Source organism: Lissotriton helveticus, chromosome 5_1 (assembly GCF_964261635.1).
Source record: "Lissotriton helveticus chromosome 5_1, aLisHel1.1, whole genome shotgun sequence".
Classification (NCBI taxonomy): Eukaryota; Metazoa; Chordata; class Amphibia; order Caudata; family Salamandridae; genus Lissotriton; species Lissotriton helveticus.
Window position 1 is genome coordinate 844,923,011 of NC_136065.1, and position 21,041 is coordinate 844,944,051.

The 21,041-nt window shown below is 44.3% G+C and overlaps 1 protein-coding gene across 2 annotated transcripts in view; it reads right to left on the reverse strand.

The window, feature by feature from the left end:
- Positions 1-342: 342 nt before the first annotated feature.
- LOC144753409 (uncharacterized) overlaps positions 343-21,041 on the reverse strand; it is a 260,041-nt gene continuing 239,342 nt past the window's right edge. For both annotated transcript variants that reach the window (XM_078641110.1, XM_078641109.1), the window contains one exon: positions 343-2,672. In XM_078641110.1, the coding sequence (XP_078497236.1) occupies positions 2,652-2,672 (21 nt within the window). In that variant the 3' untranslated portion in view covers positions 343-2,651. The remainder of the gene's footprint in view (positions 2,673-21,041) is intronic.

Here is a 21,041-nt window from a genome sequence, read left to right on the forward strand (position 1 = left end):
AAAATAGGGTTTGTCCCAGAAATATGCCAAAACTGTGCATAAAATGTTGGTTTTCTGACAAAAGTCTGCTTGTCCATGAAAACTGAGAAGATGGTGATTTCAGCACCACAACTCTTTTTTTTATACCATTTTCCGGGGAAAAACCAGACGCTTTCATCTGTAGCCCTTTTTTCACATTTTTCCAAAATGTAGCTGTATTTTGGCTAATTTCTTATCTTATGTGGTCAGAACGTTACAGGGGCGTAAGCGCAAATAACCTTAAATAGCCCACAAAAGGCTTAGCACAGGGAGGAAAAGGTCTAGCAGCGAAAGGGTGAATACGTTTTCCAAAACACTATTGCGCTGAGTATACATTTTTATTATTTATTACAATAGGCCTATATATCTGTACATGATATTTAGGATGTCACAGTTAAGATAGAAAACGTTCTGACAACAACATTCTGCTTCAACTTCCTTTCAGCAGTTGATAACTCTCTTCTCAAATGTAGTAGTTGAGGATTATAGTCAAAACAATGCTCCCTTTCTGCATAGCCAATTAGGTTTTTCATTAAAGGGGCATTCTATTTCATGTGCTTAGAAAACATGATGCATTTTTACACTGTGCCTTTCATAACAAAACTGTAAACTGTGGAGTAGTTTGTTTTGAATCATTCTAACATATGTAATTGCATTCCTTGCCAGCACTCTACTACCCACTGCATCATGTCATGTGTTTATGACCTGCATTCTGCACTGCTCAATGTTGAAAGTGAATGCCGAGATTAACGTAGAGGACAATTACAAAAATAGTTTAAAAATATGCACACAATTAGCATTGGGCTAATTTCTAAGCCCATGCAAATTTGAGAGGTAAGGGAAAAGAGTGATACAGAATTATAACTTATCGCTAATGATCACATAATGTTAATATGATTAGATTGTGGTTACTCATGTTTTGCATGTGGCTAAAATGCTTGAACTGTCTTCAGTCAAAATGGCTACCACAATCCATACCCTAGAGAGAACACTGGTTCCAGTCAATTCATTCCTTAAGTCTGCCTTCTGTGTCCATCATTCAATTGGCTCAATACACAGCTTGACATATCTAATAAAGAATAACCATAACACTGGCCTGATCCAATCATTCAGCTCCAACGGTTAGAACTCTACTTATGTGTCCAGTACTGAACAAGTGTGCCTTAACATAGCCCAACTGCCCTTTATTCTTTGACCTCACAGAATAGCTTGTGAAAGGGCAGAGGGTGCTTCACACATTTCCCACTGTTGCTCCTGCCTGCCATCTAATACCAGAACCCCTGCTTTAGTCTCAGTGACACATATTGACAGAAGCAGATGCCATAGTCTAGGTGCCCCGATATTGGCACCTCCTCACAAAATGGAAAATGTTTTTTGGCCACACAGACGGCATAATTTGAGGAGAAGTATACAATGGCTCGCCTGAACATCTCATCGGCTGATGTAAGTCCATTTGTGAAGGTATCCCTAAAGGTCTGTTTGCATTCTTCAAGGCAGATGTAGACAAAATGAAGCTTCACCCGAGATTCACAACCTATCAAAACCAAGGTGCCCATCAAGAGATCATTGGCCTGTCCAGTTCTTTGAGTCATCTCAAGATGCTTACGCTTTCCAGTCCTTTTCCCCCAACAACAGACACTCACAAATGTAACAGGTAAAAGAATACAACCAATTAGCAAGAGAGACACCCTTGAGATAAATGGGTGCATAACAGCAAAGGGCTCGAAGACATTAACAAATATATATAAAGAAGTTAAAAGGAGAGCTAAAATTACCAATACCACACAGAGAAAAACCCTGCAGAATATGTTTTGAATGCACGACCTTATGACAGGAGTGGTATTGATTGCCTGAATTGCTGCTTGGTAAATGAGAGGGTCTTCTATGAGCATTCTCAACGGATCAGGAATAGTGGCAGTGCTGAAAGTCCCTGTTTGCCAGTTTGGGATATCCTTTTTTATAGCACTTAACGTTAGCAGGGTCTTTCCATTATACAGTGCACTGGGTTGGTAAGGGACCATGGTGGAGTGCCTCAGCTGATGATTCGATGTGCACAGTACCTGTAGCAGTTTCCTGAAAAATTGGGAGTCGTTGGCCTCAATATAGGTCAGGTGGTTCAGGTGAAGAGGAACGGGGCAGGGTTTCAGCATGACAGGTACAATGGGCTTTCTTTCCATGCAGTCCTTGAGGAGAGAGAGATTGGCTTCAAACAGGCACCAGCCACTCCGTACAAAGTCAGGGCTCAAGACCATCAGTGTTTTTTGGCTCCACTCAATAGCCTCCACCATATTCTCAGTGATTAATTTCCCTGGGACAAAGTCCCGTCCGTGGTAACACACTTTTAGACCAGTGGCCTCCAGTTTCCCAACCAGGTCAAGGACCCAAGAAGTATCCAGGCTACTAAAGCTAATGAAAACATGGTACTTCTCCTTCTCACTTAATGTTGGGATGGTTGCCAAAGCCACTTCTTCCTGGACTTCCATCAGATCAACTCTACATGCATCCTCAGCTGTAGACGTACTTTCCACAGGGAATATCTCATCAGAACCATCCTTGAACTCAGGATTATTTACTGCCATTACTTGCAATTTATTTGAATTAATTAATCTGGTCGATCATTGTACTTGATTTTATCATTTCAAATGGTCACACATCTGCAAGGAAATAAAATGTAATTTATTGAACAACAATTTGTATTTCAAAATATAAACGCCATAAAAAATAAATATTATAGGGATACAATTAAAACTGGTAGTTAATAAAATATGCTTAGGAAATGTAAAAGAAAATAAGCCTATAAAATGTAATGTGAGAGTCACTCTGGTAACTGATAAAAGTTACGGATACCTCAATCAGGTCACTAAATACTCATCCTTCACACTTTCCAGATAAAATTACAGAATATATCTATCAAATCATATTTCTCCTACAGGATATAAGGGCTGATCATACATAACTTACAATTCTCAGAAAATGCTTAATTGCAACTGTGGAAAAGCCTAAGTTCAAAGGAAACTTCAGTAGAAATATGAAAAGAGCCCACACAGAAGGCTCTTGGAAATTACTTGAACCATCCTTTGATCTTTAGAACTTGGAGTTCAGCTAATCCTAATTTTGAATACAACATTGAGAGACCAACAAAGTGTGCATGGTCCAAGTAATTTTTCAGAGTCCATCTGAGATTTGTCCATCATAATTCAAGAACATAATACACTAATTTGTGTTCAGGAGATCAGCTAAGTCTAACGGTCATCCTGCTGCATACTTGACAAATTGTTCTGCTATTTCTTCAGAAGACCTTGCTCTGCCTTTCACACCAAATATTGTATCCTGAATAACATGGAAAGGGTAATGATGGTGTTGTTTCTTCACACATACTTACAAATTAAATTGCACTACAATATTAACACTCACAATTATGCCATACATTGAAAACAAACATGACCCCAGAAGCATTTAAATTGTGAATACTTTTAAATCCGATTTGATGGAGGAGCTAAAACATTCCCACTTAAACGTGAGGGCCGAGCAGAAACTGAATGGATAAAGTGTTACTATTCGTCGATCTTCACATGAACCACCAAACATCCTGTGCATCCTCCAACTACTCATTTCATGTTTCGTTTAAGATTTGATTCCTAAAATACTAACATCACCAGGAAGGCAAAAAGTACATACACAGAACTTAGCAAGAAAGGGCAAAAGACTATTTGTAGGAAGCCAGAGATGATACAGAACTTGAAAGTATGAAGAGCAAATAAATCCTTATATGGACCCACTCATACTAAGGGTCACCTGCTGGATCCAGTGTTCACTAACACCCCTGCAATGCAAGTGAAGGAGGCCTCTCCCTTACCCTGGACAGACCATTTCTTAGTCTCCTTCCTACTACCAGGATCTTTCAGGACACCTCAAAAACCGCCTACCTACATCAGGGACAGGACCTGGTCCAGACTTCCCACCGAAGAATGGGCCAGGAATCTTAAAAACACCATCCCTGTACACGCAGAAGACCCGGTTGTCGCAGACAGTAATTTCAGAGAGTGGATCACCACCTCCCTGGACTCCGTACTCCCACTAAGAACCAGGGAGGATAAAAACGGTAAACCCGGGTCCGCCCCGTGGTACACTTCGAACCTCCGACTACTCCGCAAAAACTGTAAAAGAGCCGAACGGCTTTGGAGGAAAGACTGGCAGCACACCAGCAAGGAAGCATACCATAATACAGTCAGACTCTACAAAGATGCCATTAGGCACGCCAAAGCTTTCCATTATGACACGCGGATAACAGAATCCTCCAACTCGGCCAGGGAATCCTTCCTAATTGTTAAGGAGCTGCTTAAAGTACCTAACTCTCCTTCCTCCAGTTCCCCCCCGGTGGACCGAAGTAATGATCTAGCCACCTATTTCGACGACAAAATCACCCGTATTCTAGCTTCCCTCCCATCTCCTGGTCCCGCCAGCCATTTGGACAATCCTCCACCTCCCAGCCAGACCGAAAATAATCCCCGCCCTCAACTTGCGACATTCAGGCCAGTAACATACGTAGAGGTAGAACGAACCATGACCAAAATGAGAAGCGGATCACCTCTGGATCCGGCTCCCATTAGATTCCTCAAAACCGTGGCCCCTGTCATCGTCCCCACGGTCATGGAGCTTATTAATAGCTCACTTGCCCAGGGATCTGTTCCTGCCAGCTGGAAGAGCGCCGTGGTAAAAGCACTCCTTAAAAAACCCCAGCTCGATCCAGCAGATATGGCAAACTACCGACCAATATCACTCCTTCCGGCAATCAGCAAGGTAGCTGAGAAACTGGTCAACGGACAATTGTCCCAGTTCTTTGAAACAAACAACGTCCTACGGGAATCCCAAACTGGATTTCGCCCGGGTCATGGCACAGATACTGCCCTCCTCGCCGTCATCGAGGAGGCAAGGCGCATACTGGATTCAGGAGGGTCAGTGGCAGTGATCCTCCTGGATCTCAGTGCAGCCTTCGACACAGTCAACCCTCATGTCCTTCTCCACCGACTCGCGGCAGCAGGGATCACCGGGACGGCACTCAGCTGGATAGAATCCTTCCTCACCGGACGCACGTTCCAGGTATGGGACGGCAATTACCACTCATCCACCCTCCCCCTCACAAGCGGGGTCCCTCAGGGATCTTCCCTGAGCCCGACGCTTTTTAATGCATATATGGCCCCTCTGGAAGACGTGGTGACACCATTTGACATAAAAATGGTAAGCTACGCTGATGACACTCAACTGGTCGTCTCCTTATCCCAACTAGTCGACCACCCAGAGAACCTGGCCAACTGTCTCACACAAATCCACAGCTGGATGAGTGATTCATCATTAAAATTAAATGGGTCTAAGACGGAAGTGATGCTCCTGGGAAAACAATGGGCGACCATCCCCCCAACAGTCTGGCCTGACGTGTACGGAGAAATCCCTTCTCCGAAGCGTGAAATCAAAACCCTTGGAGTGTGGCTAGAACCTGAGCTCACCATGAAGACGCAAGCGGCCAAAACTGCGGGTACCTGTTTTGGGCTCATGCGTACTACCCGTAAGATTCTCCCCTTATTACCACCTGCTTCCAGGAAACTCCTTATCCAGGGACTAGTATTGTCCCGTCTGGATTATAGCAATATGGTCTACCTCGGAGCCCCAGAGGCCACATTGACGAGACTGCAGCGGACACAGAACGCTGCGGCACGTCTGCTCATGAACCTTCCCTCGAGAGTGTCAGCAAAACCAGCCCTCAAGGCCCTGCACTGGCTCCCTGTGCGCCAAAGGGTGGAATTCAAAGCCATGTGCACGACACACAAACTAATCAACGGATCTGGCCCTGCGATCCTCAGCAGCTTGGTCACCCCCTACAAAGCATCCAGATCCCTCCGTTCGGAGAATGAGCACTTAGCCAACATCCCCAAATTCAAAAGGACACGCACAGGAGGACGACGATTCTCGGTTCAAGCGGCCATGGGATGGAACTCCCTCCCACGCACCCTCAGACTGGAATCCAGAATTCGCAAAAAACTGAAAACGCACCTATTCCCGAAATAAATGTCCCTCCTCCCTTCCCTTCCCTCAATGGATATCAGCCTTTTTACAGCGCGGGGATGCCCTTGGGTCACCAGGCGCTATACAAATCGCTAAATAAATAAATAAATAAATGTGTATTTATTTTAGCATGGAGACAAGAACGCATAATATTGTTAGAGACATTTTGCAGTTTCAGAGTTTTAGCTTGGCCTGAAAACTATGATAATTTCTGGTCCTTGTCTCCAATTTGGTGTTGTTTACAACGTATCCAGAAATACAAGACTATTATTTTCAGGAGTCTCTGAACGAACACCTTGGGATTTGAGAGTAAAATGCATGAGGCAGAAAAGAATATATGTACTTTTTTTGCTATTCCATAATTGTAAGTCTCTGAACTATTATAACAAGTTATTAAGTATTATAAAAGGCACAACCGTATTTTACCTTATAAAAGTGCAAATACATGGATGGTGATATTACCTAATGCCTCCACAGCTAAAGATGCCATATAAAGTTATTTTCAAGTGAATGAGCATTTTTGTAAAGCAAATAATGCAGAGGAAACCCATTGATGCTCTATTAAATGCTTTTTGGGGACTACAATCGGTTTGGGACACTTCCTCACACTCTCAATTAGGTGGGGGAACAATCTTATCTTGTCACTTCACAATTGTCCATTGACACTGTTTCTGCACCTAATAATATTAGACTGGTTATGGATAACGGATCTGTTAAGATATTTGCATATATTTTGCAAACTGGACCTGTAAGGAAACATTGTTCTGTTTAGCCAGCATTTATTTAACTGTGTCTCATTTAAAAAAGTAATGGATGTGGCTTCAGTCATACAGGCAGATGCATCAAAGAAAATACCAGGAGCAAATGGGCAGATTCTCAGAATCTGGCCGTTTGCTCCCGGTATTTTTGCATTTGGGATGAATCATCCCAAATGCAGAAATCGCAATTTAAGGAATCTCTAAATAGCGATTCCTTAAATTGCTCTTGCATTTAAGGAATCCCAAAATGAGATTCCTTAAATGCAATGCATGAAACCCAAAAAAATAGCGAATTCGCTAATAGGGGGAGCAAATTACCATGAAGTTGAACTTCGTGTTATTTTGCTAAAACTTTGAAAAATGCACTTTTGTGCATTTTTCAAAGTTACATGTTGCGCACACACATGCCCTTAGGGCATGTGTGTGTGTGTAACATTTGTGCACAGGTCCATTTCAGGGGTGCAACAGGGTGTCCTTTGGACACCCTGGCACCCTTGAAATAGGGAAACATTAGCGATTTGGTAATAGCTAATCGCTAATAAGGAATGGCTTTCCCATTCATTCCTATGGGCCTTTCCTTATTAGCAATTAGCTATTACCGAATCGCTAATAAGGAATCTTTAGGAATCGCTAATAACATTGCGATTCCTACATGCATCCCGTTTTGCGAGTCTTTAATAGCGATTCCTTAAAATTCTCTATTAAGGACTCGCAAAACATAACTTTGATGCATCTGCCAGATAATCCTTTATCTTCTGAAAAGCCATAATAGTTTTGGGACAATCAGTCAGCTAATTATTTTGACAAACATGCACTAAAACCACCAGTTATACAAGTATAGTAGCCATGTTTAAGAGCAGTGATTGCTTCTTTGAAGAGATAAAACATCATCTGAGGTGCTGCCTGTATTGCATTTAAGAACCCTTAGACTACAGATATGTCCTTGTTAGACTTGCACTTAACAGTTGCAGTTGAAGTCATAGTTGCACAAAGGAAGTCCTTTCAAAGTCTATCGTACCACACTTGCTGGGCTTGGGTTTCATATCTCGGTTGGGCTTATAAATTACTCTTAGGGAAACATTCCGTACCACTAATCTCTAGTAGGGTTTAGCGGTCCCTTGATAATTACATGGAACTAGGCTCTCAGGGCAAACTGACCTCTTCACTATTGCCTCTTAGGGATCATGCTGGAGTCATGTGACAGACATACCATCCTATTCCTCATCCCCCTTCCCCCCTGTTTTTTTCTATGCACCATAGGGGACACAAATATTGTCAATTTACCTGGTACTGCTCTACACCATACGTAGTCTTACTTGTAGTACGGCTATTTTCGTGCTCTTGTTCACATTTTTTCTGATTCATAATATTGTGGACGCATGCCTCTGCTGTGTCCTCACTCATCTGTCTAACTTCTGTGACTCTGCTGTACCAATTTGCTCTGTGTAATCAATTGTATTTACATGTGTATCTTGTATTGCTTGGATTTTGCTTGGATTGCAAGTTTTTCAGAATTTTAGCTCCTTTTTCATTTTTAACTGATAAAAATGGTTCAACTAAAAAAAAAGAATGTGTATATATGTAAAAAAAGGAACTGTTCGACAGCCACTGTGTGGAGTAAACATTTTGGTTCAACTGCCAAAAAATGAACTATCTGATGAGGATCCACTATTACCTTTGGCCCACAATGTTTTAGATAATTCACATACATGTGACCATAGCTACTGGCTTCTTGGAAGACCATTCCTTTGTACTTGGTTGTCGCTGACTCACTATCAGAGAGCATTTTATTATATTCAGATGTGATGGCTCCAGTTATGTGCAAGTGTTCGCGGTTATAACATAAAACCACTCAGATTTTTTACTCTCGTTATATCAGATTTCTGTTGGTGACATATTTCTGTGAGCAGATATTCCAACGCATGAATGTGTGACACATCCCTTCAAATATTTCTGTGATGCTTTCCTTTGCTTTGTTACAATACAGATATACAAAAGAAGGACGAAGGGCTTTTGGCAAGGTCCAGCATATGCGCCCAGAATCATGAGAAAAACAAGTAATATGTTGTTCCTAATAGTTTAAAAACTGTGTCAGTTAAAGGGATCTAGAAGTGCTCGACTATGAATGAATCAAAAGTGGGAATCCATTTTATTGCAATTTAGGGCCCTTACACACCCAGATGGGTGTCATGCTTCGTCATTGGGCTGCTCCTCGTTGGGTCGGCGCTGCAATACCCGACGGGCTCCCGATGGGGGACACTTTTCCAATAGCGGTTTGGTGTCGTGGGGGAGGGGCCTTGTAAGTGAAGATGTCAGAAATGTGTTAAATGGGTAAATTAAAACAGGGTTGGGAGTACCAGCAATGACAATTTTAATGAGTGTGTCTCCTACCCTGAGTAAAAACAAATCAAAAGGCGTAAGGCTGGGATTTATGTCTCAGTTGGGGCGCTCTTTCATGTGAGAGGTCAACATTTTTCTCGCCTAATCTTAAATCTAGGAGCGATTCGTCAGGACCTAAAAAACTTAATGTCAGCTATCTTCACCTAGGGTAATGATGTGGTCAAAAATTCACACTACTAACCACCCTAACTGCTAATTGTGTAGAATACCTTGTAGCACTGGATCTACCTGGTAATGCAGGATCTACCCTATTCGGATTATTAAAAAAGGTCCTCAATGCTCGGCAAGTCTTACATGAGGAACTTCCTCATGTGATGTGCATAGCTCACACCACAGCTGGAGACCTACACGCCGCTGCGCGGCGCGGCTGGTAGGTCTCCGGCCGTGGTGCGAGCTACGCACATCACATGAGGAACCTCATGTAAGACTTGCCGGGCATTGAGGAAGTTTACCTGTTAAGGTTTTGCATGTAAAGTGATGGTGGCAGCATATCATCTTTTATGAATTCATAGTTGACCAGACCACTTTTTCTATGTCACTGGATTGAGGCCTACCGGCCAACTCGTGTACAGTTCAGCCCCTATGCAGTAACCCAAATCCTAACACTAACATTCTAAGGCCTCTATGCAAGCTTTGTGTGCATGAGTGAGATAGAGTAATGGAGGCCTGCGGGCTCCATTTTGGATGCTTCTGGCTTCGCCTTGTACAAAAGATGGAGGAGAGATTGCCTTCCAAGACAATGTAGTACTGACATTCCTGAAGCTAGAGGAAGGAGACCTAGACACTGACATGGGGAAAGAGAAGGCAAGGCTTGTTCAGTAATTCAATTACTCCTTTCGTGAAGAGGCACTGCTAATATCTTCCTGCAGCAATGCCATTTGGGAAATCATTGGAGTGAAGGATGGAACTGCAGCCTCCGTAGTTCAAGGTGAAAGGAAGACCCTAGGTGAGACCAGCATTTTGTCTTCCCCCTGATAACTGAGCAGTGTGGTTGATGACAGCCAGGGACAGAAAGCTCACACCTCTTTATGCCTCTGTTGTGAGTGCAACAGGCATGAGACAACCCTGCTGTGAGGAGCAATACTCTACACAAAGGCTGTGTTCAAAAAGCAGCCTGGAAAGGACATTTGAAAGGAAAACCACGCTGAACTGGTTCTGAATCCACAGCTTCTGTCTGCTTTCGTTGTTCCAGTCCTAAGTTCTGTCACTGAAGAAGTGAGTGCTGTACATCAGAACCATTGTGCAACCAGAGCTGTTGACTCACTGAAAGCCACCATCTCAGGAGAAAGGGGATATTACCTGAAGTCTTGCCTTGATCGAAGAAGTAGCCAATATGAACTGAAAGTGCGTAAAAGCCAACTTGTCTATCAAGAGAGGGAAGAAGCCTGCCAACCCTAAAGATGGTGCACTTTAAGCATGGGCGGATTTTGCGGATTGGCAATCCGCGAACTTGCGTATTTACGGATTCGCAATCCGCGAAGATCCGCGAACTCTAGCGGATTTGCGGATTTTTCCGTTTTTTGTGTTGGCGCGTGTTCGCGCCGATTTTGGGACAAGTTCGCAATTGCGAACTTACTTTTCGGCTTGCAACGGCCGCGACTATGTTGTTTCTACGTCTGGTTTATCATCACAGGTTCACAGCACCCTCTGTTTCACCACTGCCACCCTCTGGGACACCCATGCCACCCTCTAGTACATCCTCACAGGCACCTATTAGGTTTATTTATTACTGTAGATTATGGTGGTTGAAAAAAGCTAGCACACCTGCCCTTCTTCAACTGCCATCAATTAATTTGTGTTTCATTAATGTGTCAGTAATTTTGAAAGTTCCAGTCTGGCTGGCACCTGCTTCCTTCCTTATCTGTAATTTGCTTTTTGTTGCAGTGAAATTTTTTTTTTACAGGACCTTTATGGTGCTATTCTATGAGCCTGCTGTTTGGGTCATAGCAGGGTCATAGAATTGTTGCAAACTCTGGAGGGGCCCATCAGGAAGCACTACCTTGAATGTTACTAATGTTAAGTTTGAACTTTTGCACCTGCTCATTGCTTTCATTTTAGCTAAAATCGTTTTTTTTGCAATTTCGCGCGTTATTTGGGGCGCGAATCCGTGCGAGATCGATTTCGGAAGCCGCGAATACGTGCGAATACAAAATTGTTTTTGTTGCGACGTGTATATTCGCGTGATCTTGCGCGTGTTCGCGAGGCGCTTCTAGCTATTCGTTTGCCAAGTTACCCTATCGGTCGTACACGGGCGCGGCCATCTTGTTGGCGTGACGTAATTCCGTTTCCGCCCGCTATGTGTAATCTCGCAAAGTGTGCTGCTCGCGAGTACAAGTTCGCGCGTACTCGCAAGGAAAATCTCGCGCGAACTTACCCACGCGGTCGTGAACGGGCGCGGCCATCTTGTTTCTCATTCATTGCTATGGTTCTGGGCATGCTTTCTCTATCCTCTCTCAATCTCTGCCATCCTTTGCTTGTTTGAAGTTTTTTTGATCTAATTTTACTTATTATCTAACCCTCTATTTTTCTAGCTCTATATTTTTGTGTTTTCTGCAGCTTTTAGTTACTTTTAAACTACTTTTTTAAACTCTTTTCTTTTCTTCTTCACTATTCTATTTCTTCTTTATCATTTAAGTTTATTTCTGCCCAGACCATGGTAAAGGGAGCCGGGAAGCACCCTGAGAAGGGGAAGGGTCCCGCACCCCGTGCCCGGCTCCCGTGCGGGCGTTTAAGGGGGGAGCAAGTGGTCCCGAGGGAGATCTTCAGCGCGGAGGAAGTGGCGGCACTGATCTTCCATGTCCAGCGCCGCCTCCCCAAGACGATCCTGGGAGGCGGCAAGATCGCGACCGGCTATGGCATCCGGGAGCGCCGCCAGCGGTGGGAGAAGGTGTGCCGGGCCATGTACAAGATCTCTGGGGTCCGGCGCACATATAACCAGGCCACCCACCGCTGGACCGATGTCATGGACCGGGAGCGGGACTTGCTGGACGCGCTCGGCGTAGAGGTCCCCGGGCTTGGTGAGTAGTAGTAGTAGTCCATTTACTACTCTGTTTTATCCTGCTCTGTTATTTGCAAATCTTTGTTCTTTACCAAGAGCAATAATGCTGCCGATTACATTGAGGTAAATTATATTTCAAAATCTTCTATGCATTTCATTTTCAGGTGCACTGCTCTCCTTCTCAGTAGCCTTGCTTGCTACTATGCTTCTTTGTTTTGTATGTTGTGTTCAGAAGCATTTCATTGGCCTGAGAAATTATGTATCAGTGTACTGTAAAGAAAAGAACTGCGTAATGCTAGACAGTAAGGGTCATATTTTCAATTACCGGCGCATCCCTGCAAAGTAGCAGGGATGCGGCAGTAATTGTGTGCCATGCCACCACCACCCATTGGCCCAAAACGTCACAGAAGCCTTACGCATCTGTGCCGTAAAGGCAGCGCATTGCTGGAGTTGCGTGCCAACGATGGCGCAGCTCCAGCAATGCTCTGGGGTACCCTATCTCCCCAATGCTGCATCAAGCCGTACGTCGGCTTCAAGCGCGCAGGGTTTGAGTCATGCATCATTGTCATAAAAATGACTGATTGACATCTTGTAGATTTCCCTCAGCCACTTTTAGGATTCGTTCCTGCGCAGGTACGCCCTCCCTTGCGCCGGAACGCCCCCTGATGGCGCAGGGCTTTACAACGTGATGCATCGCCCATATGCCCATATGTGTTTTTTTTTTTAATATATACGCCGCACCAACACCATGGCGAGTCTTTTGTTCTGCCGCTGCGTCAGAAAAGGCACGCAACAATGGAGGAAAATCAGCCGCAACTTCCGCAAGGGACTTATAAATCAGCCCCAACAGACTGAAGTCCAGTGTCCTTCCTTTAGACAGTCACATGGCTATCAGAAGAAATAGTGGCGGTGGTGGCGGGTGGATTGATAGTTTGAGTATTCACTGATCTGCAAGCAGGATGGACTTTGTCTGTCACGTGTTGCGCACTACTGCCTGCAGTGCCAGGCCTAGGCAAACCTCTTTAGTAGTCTGTTTATTGAGTTACATAGGAACTTTCTAAGTCAACGTTCCGCAAATCAGGCAATACGAATAACGTAGTATACCACATGAGATAGATCCCGTGGAATAGTTGTCTATCTATTTGCTATTTTTCCAAAATATGTTGTTATTGTTCTTTTGAAATGTTTGATTTGGTTGAAAAATCTCATCCATGTTTTATGGTTTTTCTTTCTTTCATGTTGTACATCAGCTCCCCCCAAGGGCAAGAGGACACAGGAGGAGGGTGCTGAGGATGCAGGCCAGGATCGGGCAGGCGAGGGCTCCTTTGCTGGCCCCAGTAAGTTTACATTTTACTAAACAGTACCTATTTTTTCCTAGCGTTCCTCATTCGATTTTTTCTAAATCGTCTTTGATCTTCTTGTAGACTGGATATAAATTCTTATCCTGCCTCGAATATGACTCCCTGTGGTATTACTAGACTATTCTTATTAGTCTGTCTGTGTAGCTAACTAAGATTGGACATTTGGCAATTCCATTGGACTCCCATTATATTCAGCAATACCTCTATGCACTGTCTCCTTACTGACTAGATAGTGTGGCAGAGTCATTCAGCTCCCGAAGTCACCGATTATAGATCCCCAATGATCTCTAGATTATCGTACGCAGGACAAGAGAGTAGTACGGAGTCACAGCACAGTCAAGAAGTGTCAGAGGCACTCATGCTTGCAAAAATTCCAAAACCTTTAGCTCATCCACTCTAGTCTAGAGGAACAAAAACCACAGAGTCTATTTAAGTGTAAAAGCTTTATTAAAAGTAAACACATTTATTGAAATCTACTTTGTCATAAAACTATTTAACTGTAAACGGAAAAGTGGTTAGTGCTGACGATTAATTGGACACATTTCTTGTGGTCGAGCCGAACTCTCACCTACTTTGAACTTGATCCTGGTCGTGTTCTTAGGACTCAGGAGTCAAGCTTCTGTCTGTTAGGAGAAAAAGTGGTGCGTGTTAAAAATCAAAAGCAAGCATTCATCAGTTGTGCATAAAAGTGCAGCAAGACAACAGCCTTCCCTGGAAAATGGGACATTTTTACTATGGAGTAGACAGTCACAAATTATTACATTGTATTCTGTTTTTTTAACATTTCTCCTAGACCAAATATTATATAGTAGTGAGTGGTGTATTCTAACTTTCTTAAATGTACTTTGTAGGTGTAACATCTGGTGACGGGGCCAGCGCGGAGGTGGCTGATGTGTTGGACTTGGACTCGGAGGCCTCTGGGGAGGATGCGGCGGTAGAAGAGCTGGTGGCCGTTCCTGTGGGGGATCAAACGGTGGTGGCGGAAACAGGTAAGCTATATATTCCTTACTTATTGAGATTGAAGACTGCATAGTGTGCTTTCTGCACGGGTGTATTACAAATACAAATCAACCAGGTAGTAGCCTCCTCGAAATGTACTTCGACTTAGCTGTGAAGTTTTTGGTGAGAAGAATCCCAATAAGTTCTTAGACGAACGTGATGGATGGGATGAACGAAAAGCGAAAGAAGGGTGTAAGTAAGTGGGACGCGAACTTGTATGATGGCTGGCAAAGAAGAACGATATGTGTTTGCTTGGACCCAGAGGTGGCTGGGAAGGAAAGAATATGGTATGGTGCATGGCTGGGTCAATGATGAAGCAAGGATGGGTGGAAGGACAGCAGCCTGGGTGGGTGAAACAGAAACTGTATGTGTGCGTATACTTTGAATGAATGGATGCCTGGAGCATGGTATTCTCTGACTCTTACATAGCAAATGTGTATCTAGAGAGAGTAGATGGTCGCCAGGTGAAGTAAGTGTTACCTTGAAGAGCATGTACCACCGCACCCGCACGTCCGTCCCAGTGCAGGGAAGGCAAGGAAAAGAAATTGTAAATGTGTCCAATACTACCATGAATAGTAGCAGTACTTTGTATTGCGTTTGCATTCACAGCATATATCTGGTTATTACGGTGGACACTCCGTACCTCTCTTAATAACTTTAGTTTACTTGTAGTACGTCATTCATGTGTGGGTGTATCACTGTGTTCACTCAATATTAAGCAAAGCACCTAAAGTCATCTCATCTGTCATTAAATACGTCCCATGTGAAGTGATAGATAATCAAATTAGTTAGCTTCTTCAGTTTCCTTTTCTAGTACTCATTTGCACTGTAGGGTGAAAGGTAAATTAATTAAGCAGTAGCCCTTGTAACAGAGTATTCTCAGTGCCACCCGTAATAGAAAAGTAATAGCTTCACCACCTGCATGTACTGGACCGGTACAGTAACGCAAGTCTGTCTCCATCATCATGGTGTGCAACTTTTTTTCTCGGGTGCAACTTCACTGTGCTGTGTCCATGTCATTCTGCCGGCTTGCATAAGATAACGTACCCATTTCCCTAAACAAGAGAGAAGAAGAAGAATAAGACTGGTGTACTGTCATAGTCGACTGTAATGGAAGTCCATAGTGGTCGTAGAATTAGTTCATTAAACTACCACTACTGTTAGAGCAAGGATGCAGAAGTGGGAGGTTACATAGATACTGTCCTCAATAGTTATGTACTGTGCTTTCAATTTGCTACTTGTACTCTGTGACCCAACTTTCGGCTCAATCACTTTGTGTTATTAATAAGGAGCATTGGTTACAGACTATGTCTTTCTTTCTTCATATAGTTGCTCCTTCCAAATCAACAACAAGGAGGGAGCAGGCTAGATTGGCCCGGCAACGGAGGCTGGAGGCCACAGTCGCCGAGTATCGGCGGCTGGTGGCCCTGGAGGAGGAGGAGGACACGCAGTCGAGCGGGGCAACATCTTCGACTGTGACCACTGCATCCTCCTCCGTGACTAAACCAGCGGGACCGAGCCGGGCTAAGAAAGCCGACCGCCACCGCCAAGCACCCGAAATACCAGCTGCCCCCCACAGGAGCTGCAAGGAACGCCAACACCGCCTACGAGTCCGCATGTCCAACCTGGAGCAGGAGGTCCTGAGGTATAAGACCTTGGTTAAGGGCCTCCGCTCCGAGCTTGCCACCCTCCGCAAGGAGTATGATGCCCATGCCGCATCATGCACCAGCACCAGCACCCTCCAGTAGTGGAGTGTCCCTTGCCCTTTTTTTATAGACTTTTGGGGGGTGGGATTTGGGAGTTGGGATCGTTTTGGGACGTTTCAGAGACAATCGTTGGGGTTAGGGTGGGTGAGGGAGATTATTTTGTTAGGGATAAATAAATATATTTTTCAACTACTTTATCTGACCATACCTGTTTTTTACTGCTTTTCAGTCTGGTGGGTGGGGGGCGGGGGTGTAACAGTAACTTTGTTTTCCTGAACAGTCGTAGGACTTTAGTAGTACAACCGTCAATCTCTTGTCTACTCCGAAATAATACTCCATTATACTACCTCCCACCAAACGCTTATCTTACCTGTAATTTGTGTTAGAAATTAGGGCTAGGCCCAGGGCTGGCTCCAGGTGAAATGGGGATTAACGTTGTCATTCCTGGGCGGGTGACATTTCCTCATTGCGGTGTTACTAGTGGTGTGACACAGTGGCAGTTGCATGCCTATGGAAAAAAAGAAAACGAAACCTTGTTTGTACTCCTTACTGTAGCATTACAACGGTTACGGTACGATCGAGAAAATAGCAGGTGACAGTACACTAGAACAGTGCCATAATGTAGCCTAACAAATGGTAAAGTATTGCAAGTATAACTAGTACTTGCGTTGAATTTATTTGACATTGGCTACTACTACTAGAAGATATAGTACTGAAGCTGAGTAAGTCTAGAAGATATCCTCGTATTCCTTCACCAGCCTGTTGCTGCTATCACCTTATCCTCCCCAGCAAGTGTGTGGAATTATTGATGTCATTTTAGTCAGACATCAAGCAAAACAACACAGCCCGGGGGAAGAGGGTTAGGGTTTGTAAAATGGATGGGAATGGGGGTTTCTTTTTGGGTAGGTTTTGTTGAGAGAAGAAAAAAAAAGCAGAGCATGGACAAACAATAATTGAAGATACAGAGTTTACAGACAATCTTTGGTTACAAAGTAAAGGTAAGCACATGCAGTCACACTCATAGAATAAAAGACAACAATGGATACTGTATCTGTATTGCGTATGTTGTTGGAGTTGTCCTGTTGAAATTGGTAAGTAAGTTGCATGCAGCAAACAATTCCTCTTATTGGCGGCACTCCTCCATTCCAGCTGACGCTTCGTCCATCAATGTGGTGGTGACCACTGACAGAAGAGACACCCTGTCCACTGCCTGCCTGGCGGATGTTGACTGAAACCCGGCCTGTAATTATTGAACGGAAAACAGGAAGTGCTATTACAATACCACTGATAAATAAATAAAAGGTATGTACGCTGTGTGGTTCAAAAAGTCACACTTTGATTTCCCTAATAGAGAGTACAATATTTTTGAAATTGCGTGCTCTGTCTGAGTCACCTTTTTAAGGATCAATAAGTATGGCCAAAATATTATAGCGGATCTTTCCCCTCAAGGTGGGTGTACTACTGTGTTTTAGAACAAAATTTGACCTTCCCAGCAATGCTCCCACCAAGACCCTTACTAAAGCCAGTCGCAAAAATGTAGAAGAACCCAATCATATCTCCAAAAACGATGCCTAGCAGAAAAATGGTTACAAAACGTACTTTGAAAGTAACAGTAGACCCAAATACAGACCGTGGATTGCATTCAAACCACTTGCCTGCAAGCAAAAGTATCCATAGCCAGCATCGCTCCAACAGTGCTCTACAACAACAGAACCGCGTTGCAATAGAACCCCCCTAAACACATGCAATCCTGCTGCTAGGGCTAACCCTAACGAACCCTAACTTACAAAAAGTGCAAAAACTGGTGTTTCCTTATGGATTTTGTCCAACAAACTTCTAGCCGGTATTAGACCTTCCCAGGAATGCCCCAGGCAAGACCCGCCAACCCACCCGCAAAAAAACACGCGACACAACACCACCAAACAGCGAAAAAGCTAAATCTCATACTTACAATGTCTCTCGGCCTTCGGTCCAAACGCGGCGCTGTGCAGCTAGGTCGTCATCATCATCAATCATCATAACTCCTGTTTTCCACCACGGATTTCCTGAAAAGCAAATGCAATCAAGATTAGACTGTCGCAGCAGTGCTTCGACAGAGACCCCGGCCGCAACCCACCCACGAACAGCAGGAAGCCCCCCAAAACGCTACATTGAGCAAGATGTCTGAAGAAATGGCAAAAAAAAGGCTGTTCCTTATGGATTTTGTCCAAAACACTTGTATCCGGTATTAGACCTTCCCAGGAATGCCCCAGGCAAGACCCGCCGGCGCCAACCCACCCGCAAAAAAACACCCGACAACACCCCCAAACAGCGAAAAAGCTAAATCTCATACTTACAATATCTCTCGGCCTTCGGTCCAAAGTAACGCGCTGTGCAGCTAGGTCATCATCAATCATCATAACTCCTGTTTTCCACCACGGATTTCCTGAAAAGCAAATGCAATCAAGATTAGACTGTCGCAGCAGTGCTTCGACAGAGACCCCGGCCGCAACCCACCCACGAACAGCAGGAAGCCCCCCAAAACGCTACATTGAGCAAGATGTCTGAAGAAATGGCAAAAAAAAGGCTGTTCCTTATGGATTTTGTCCAAAACACTTGTATCCGGTATTAGACCTTCCCAGGAATGCCCCAGGCAAGACCCGCCGGCGCCAACCCACCCGCAAAAAAACACCCGACAACACCCCCAAACAGCGAAAAAGCTAAATCTCATACTTACAATATCTCTCGGCCTTCGGTCCAAAGTAACGCGCTGTGCAGCTAGGTCATCATCAATCATCATAACTCCTGTTTTCCACCACGGATTTCCTGAAAAGCAAATGCAATCAAGATTAGACTGTCGCAGCAGTGCTTCGACAGAGACCCCGGCCGCAACCCACCCACGAACAGCAGGAAGCCCCCCAAAACGCTACATTGAGCAAGATGTCTGAAGAAATGGCAAAAAAAAGGCTGTTCCTTATGGATTTTGTCCAAAACACTTGTATCCGGTATTAGACCTTCCCAGGAATGCCCCAGGCAAGACCCGCCGGCGCCAACCCACCCGCAAAAAAACACCCGACAACACCCCCAAACAGCGAAAAAGCTAAATCTCATACTTACAATATCTCTCGGCCTTCGGTCCAAAGTAACGCGCTGTGCAGCTAGGTCATCATCAATCATCATAACTCCTGTTTTCCACCACGGATTTCCTGAAAAGCAAATGCAATCAAGATTAGACTGTCGCAGCAGTGCTTCGACAGACACCAAAAATTACACACAAACCCCCGGAACCCCGCCAAAGAGCACCTCAAAGGCAAGCAAGTCAGCAAAAACGGCAAGAAATTTCCACCTCATATTTGGTCCAAAACACTTTTGTCCATTATTAGAGCTTCACAGCAATGGGCCCAAAACCGTCAACTCACCCGCAAAGAAGTACAACACCCCCACAAGTGCTGAGTCTTTCTTCATTGTGCGTAATCCAGCACTCTGCTTGGAGGGAAATCGCAGTCTGGAGGAGGAGGATAGAGGAGCATGTTCTTCAGAACTTGTGAACCTGAGGAATGTAGACTGCGGCACCTTCAAATCAATAAGCAAACAAGTGAAGACAGTTCTGATGATGGTCTTGTTTTTGGGATTAGGTGATTAAAGTTTGAATTAAATTAACTGTGCAAAACAAAGAAAGAGAGACACAAAGCACACAGGAATAAAAGTGAATAAGGACGAAAAAGAAAGTTCTTGATTGATTGTCTCATTTTCAGGGCTCGGTGTCAGGGAATAAGAACAAGATTTCGTCATCATACTCTGCGAATTCAGGCTGGATGAGGTCAGTGGCACCGAACAGAGAAAAAATCCCCTCATCTACGTTGCTGTCCTCATCGTCTTCATGTGGCGTGCTTTCTCGCACTTTGTAATCTGGTGGTATGAGGTGCTGATTCATCTTGATCATTGTCAGCCGCTCCACATTTTTGGGCGATAGGCGGCTCCGTTTGGCAGTTACAATGCCACCAGCAGCACTGAAAACACGTTCAGAAGACACACTTGCGAGTGGGCAAGACAAATAGTTTATAGCCAGGTTGTAGAGCTGTGGCCACAATTGTTTTTTGCCATGCCAATACTGCAATGGCTCCTCATTAAGAAAGACCACTGTTGAGTCATTCAGATAGTCCTGCACCATCGACTCAAGGTCATCAACTGTTCCTCCACTTTGCTTACTTTTTGCTGTGCCTGTGACATTTTTTAGAGAACCATACCCCATCAAACTTAGCCAATCCTCCTCCCCAGCCACTGTTAGTGTTGTCATTGTGTGTGGTGCAGATGATCCAGTTGCCGGTGTCTTTAACGGCTGAGAGGTCACTTGTGCCCCAGCCACAGGTGCAGAAGTGGATTCTTGTGACTGCGGATGGCCTGCTGATGCTGATGCTGATGTACTGGCTTCTCCTTCAATAACCTGCCGTTCTTTTTCAAACCTCTTGGCTGACCAGGCTAACCAATGTTTGTACTTTTGAACATCTGCATCAGCGAAAGGAAAGAATGCGTTGTCTGCCAGCGCCTTTTTGTAGCGTGGATCCAGAATAGTAGCACAAATGTAATGCTGATCTGAGTTGATGTTTTTAAGACGTTCATCACCACGTAGGCGATGTAATAATTTCTCAGACAAAATGAAATGTTTTTTTTTTTTTTCATCTTTTTCAAACTCAGAAGAAACCGCCATCAGTTGGTGCTCCAGTATGCACAACAATGGGATAGCTTTTCCCAAATTACAGTC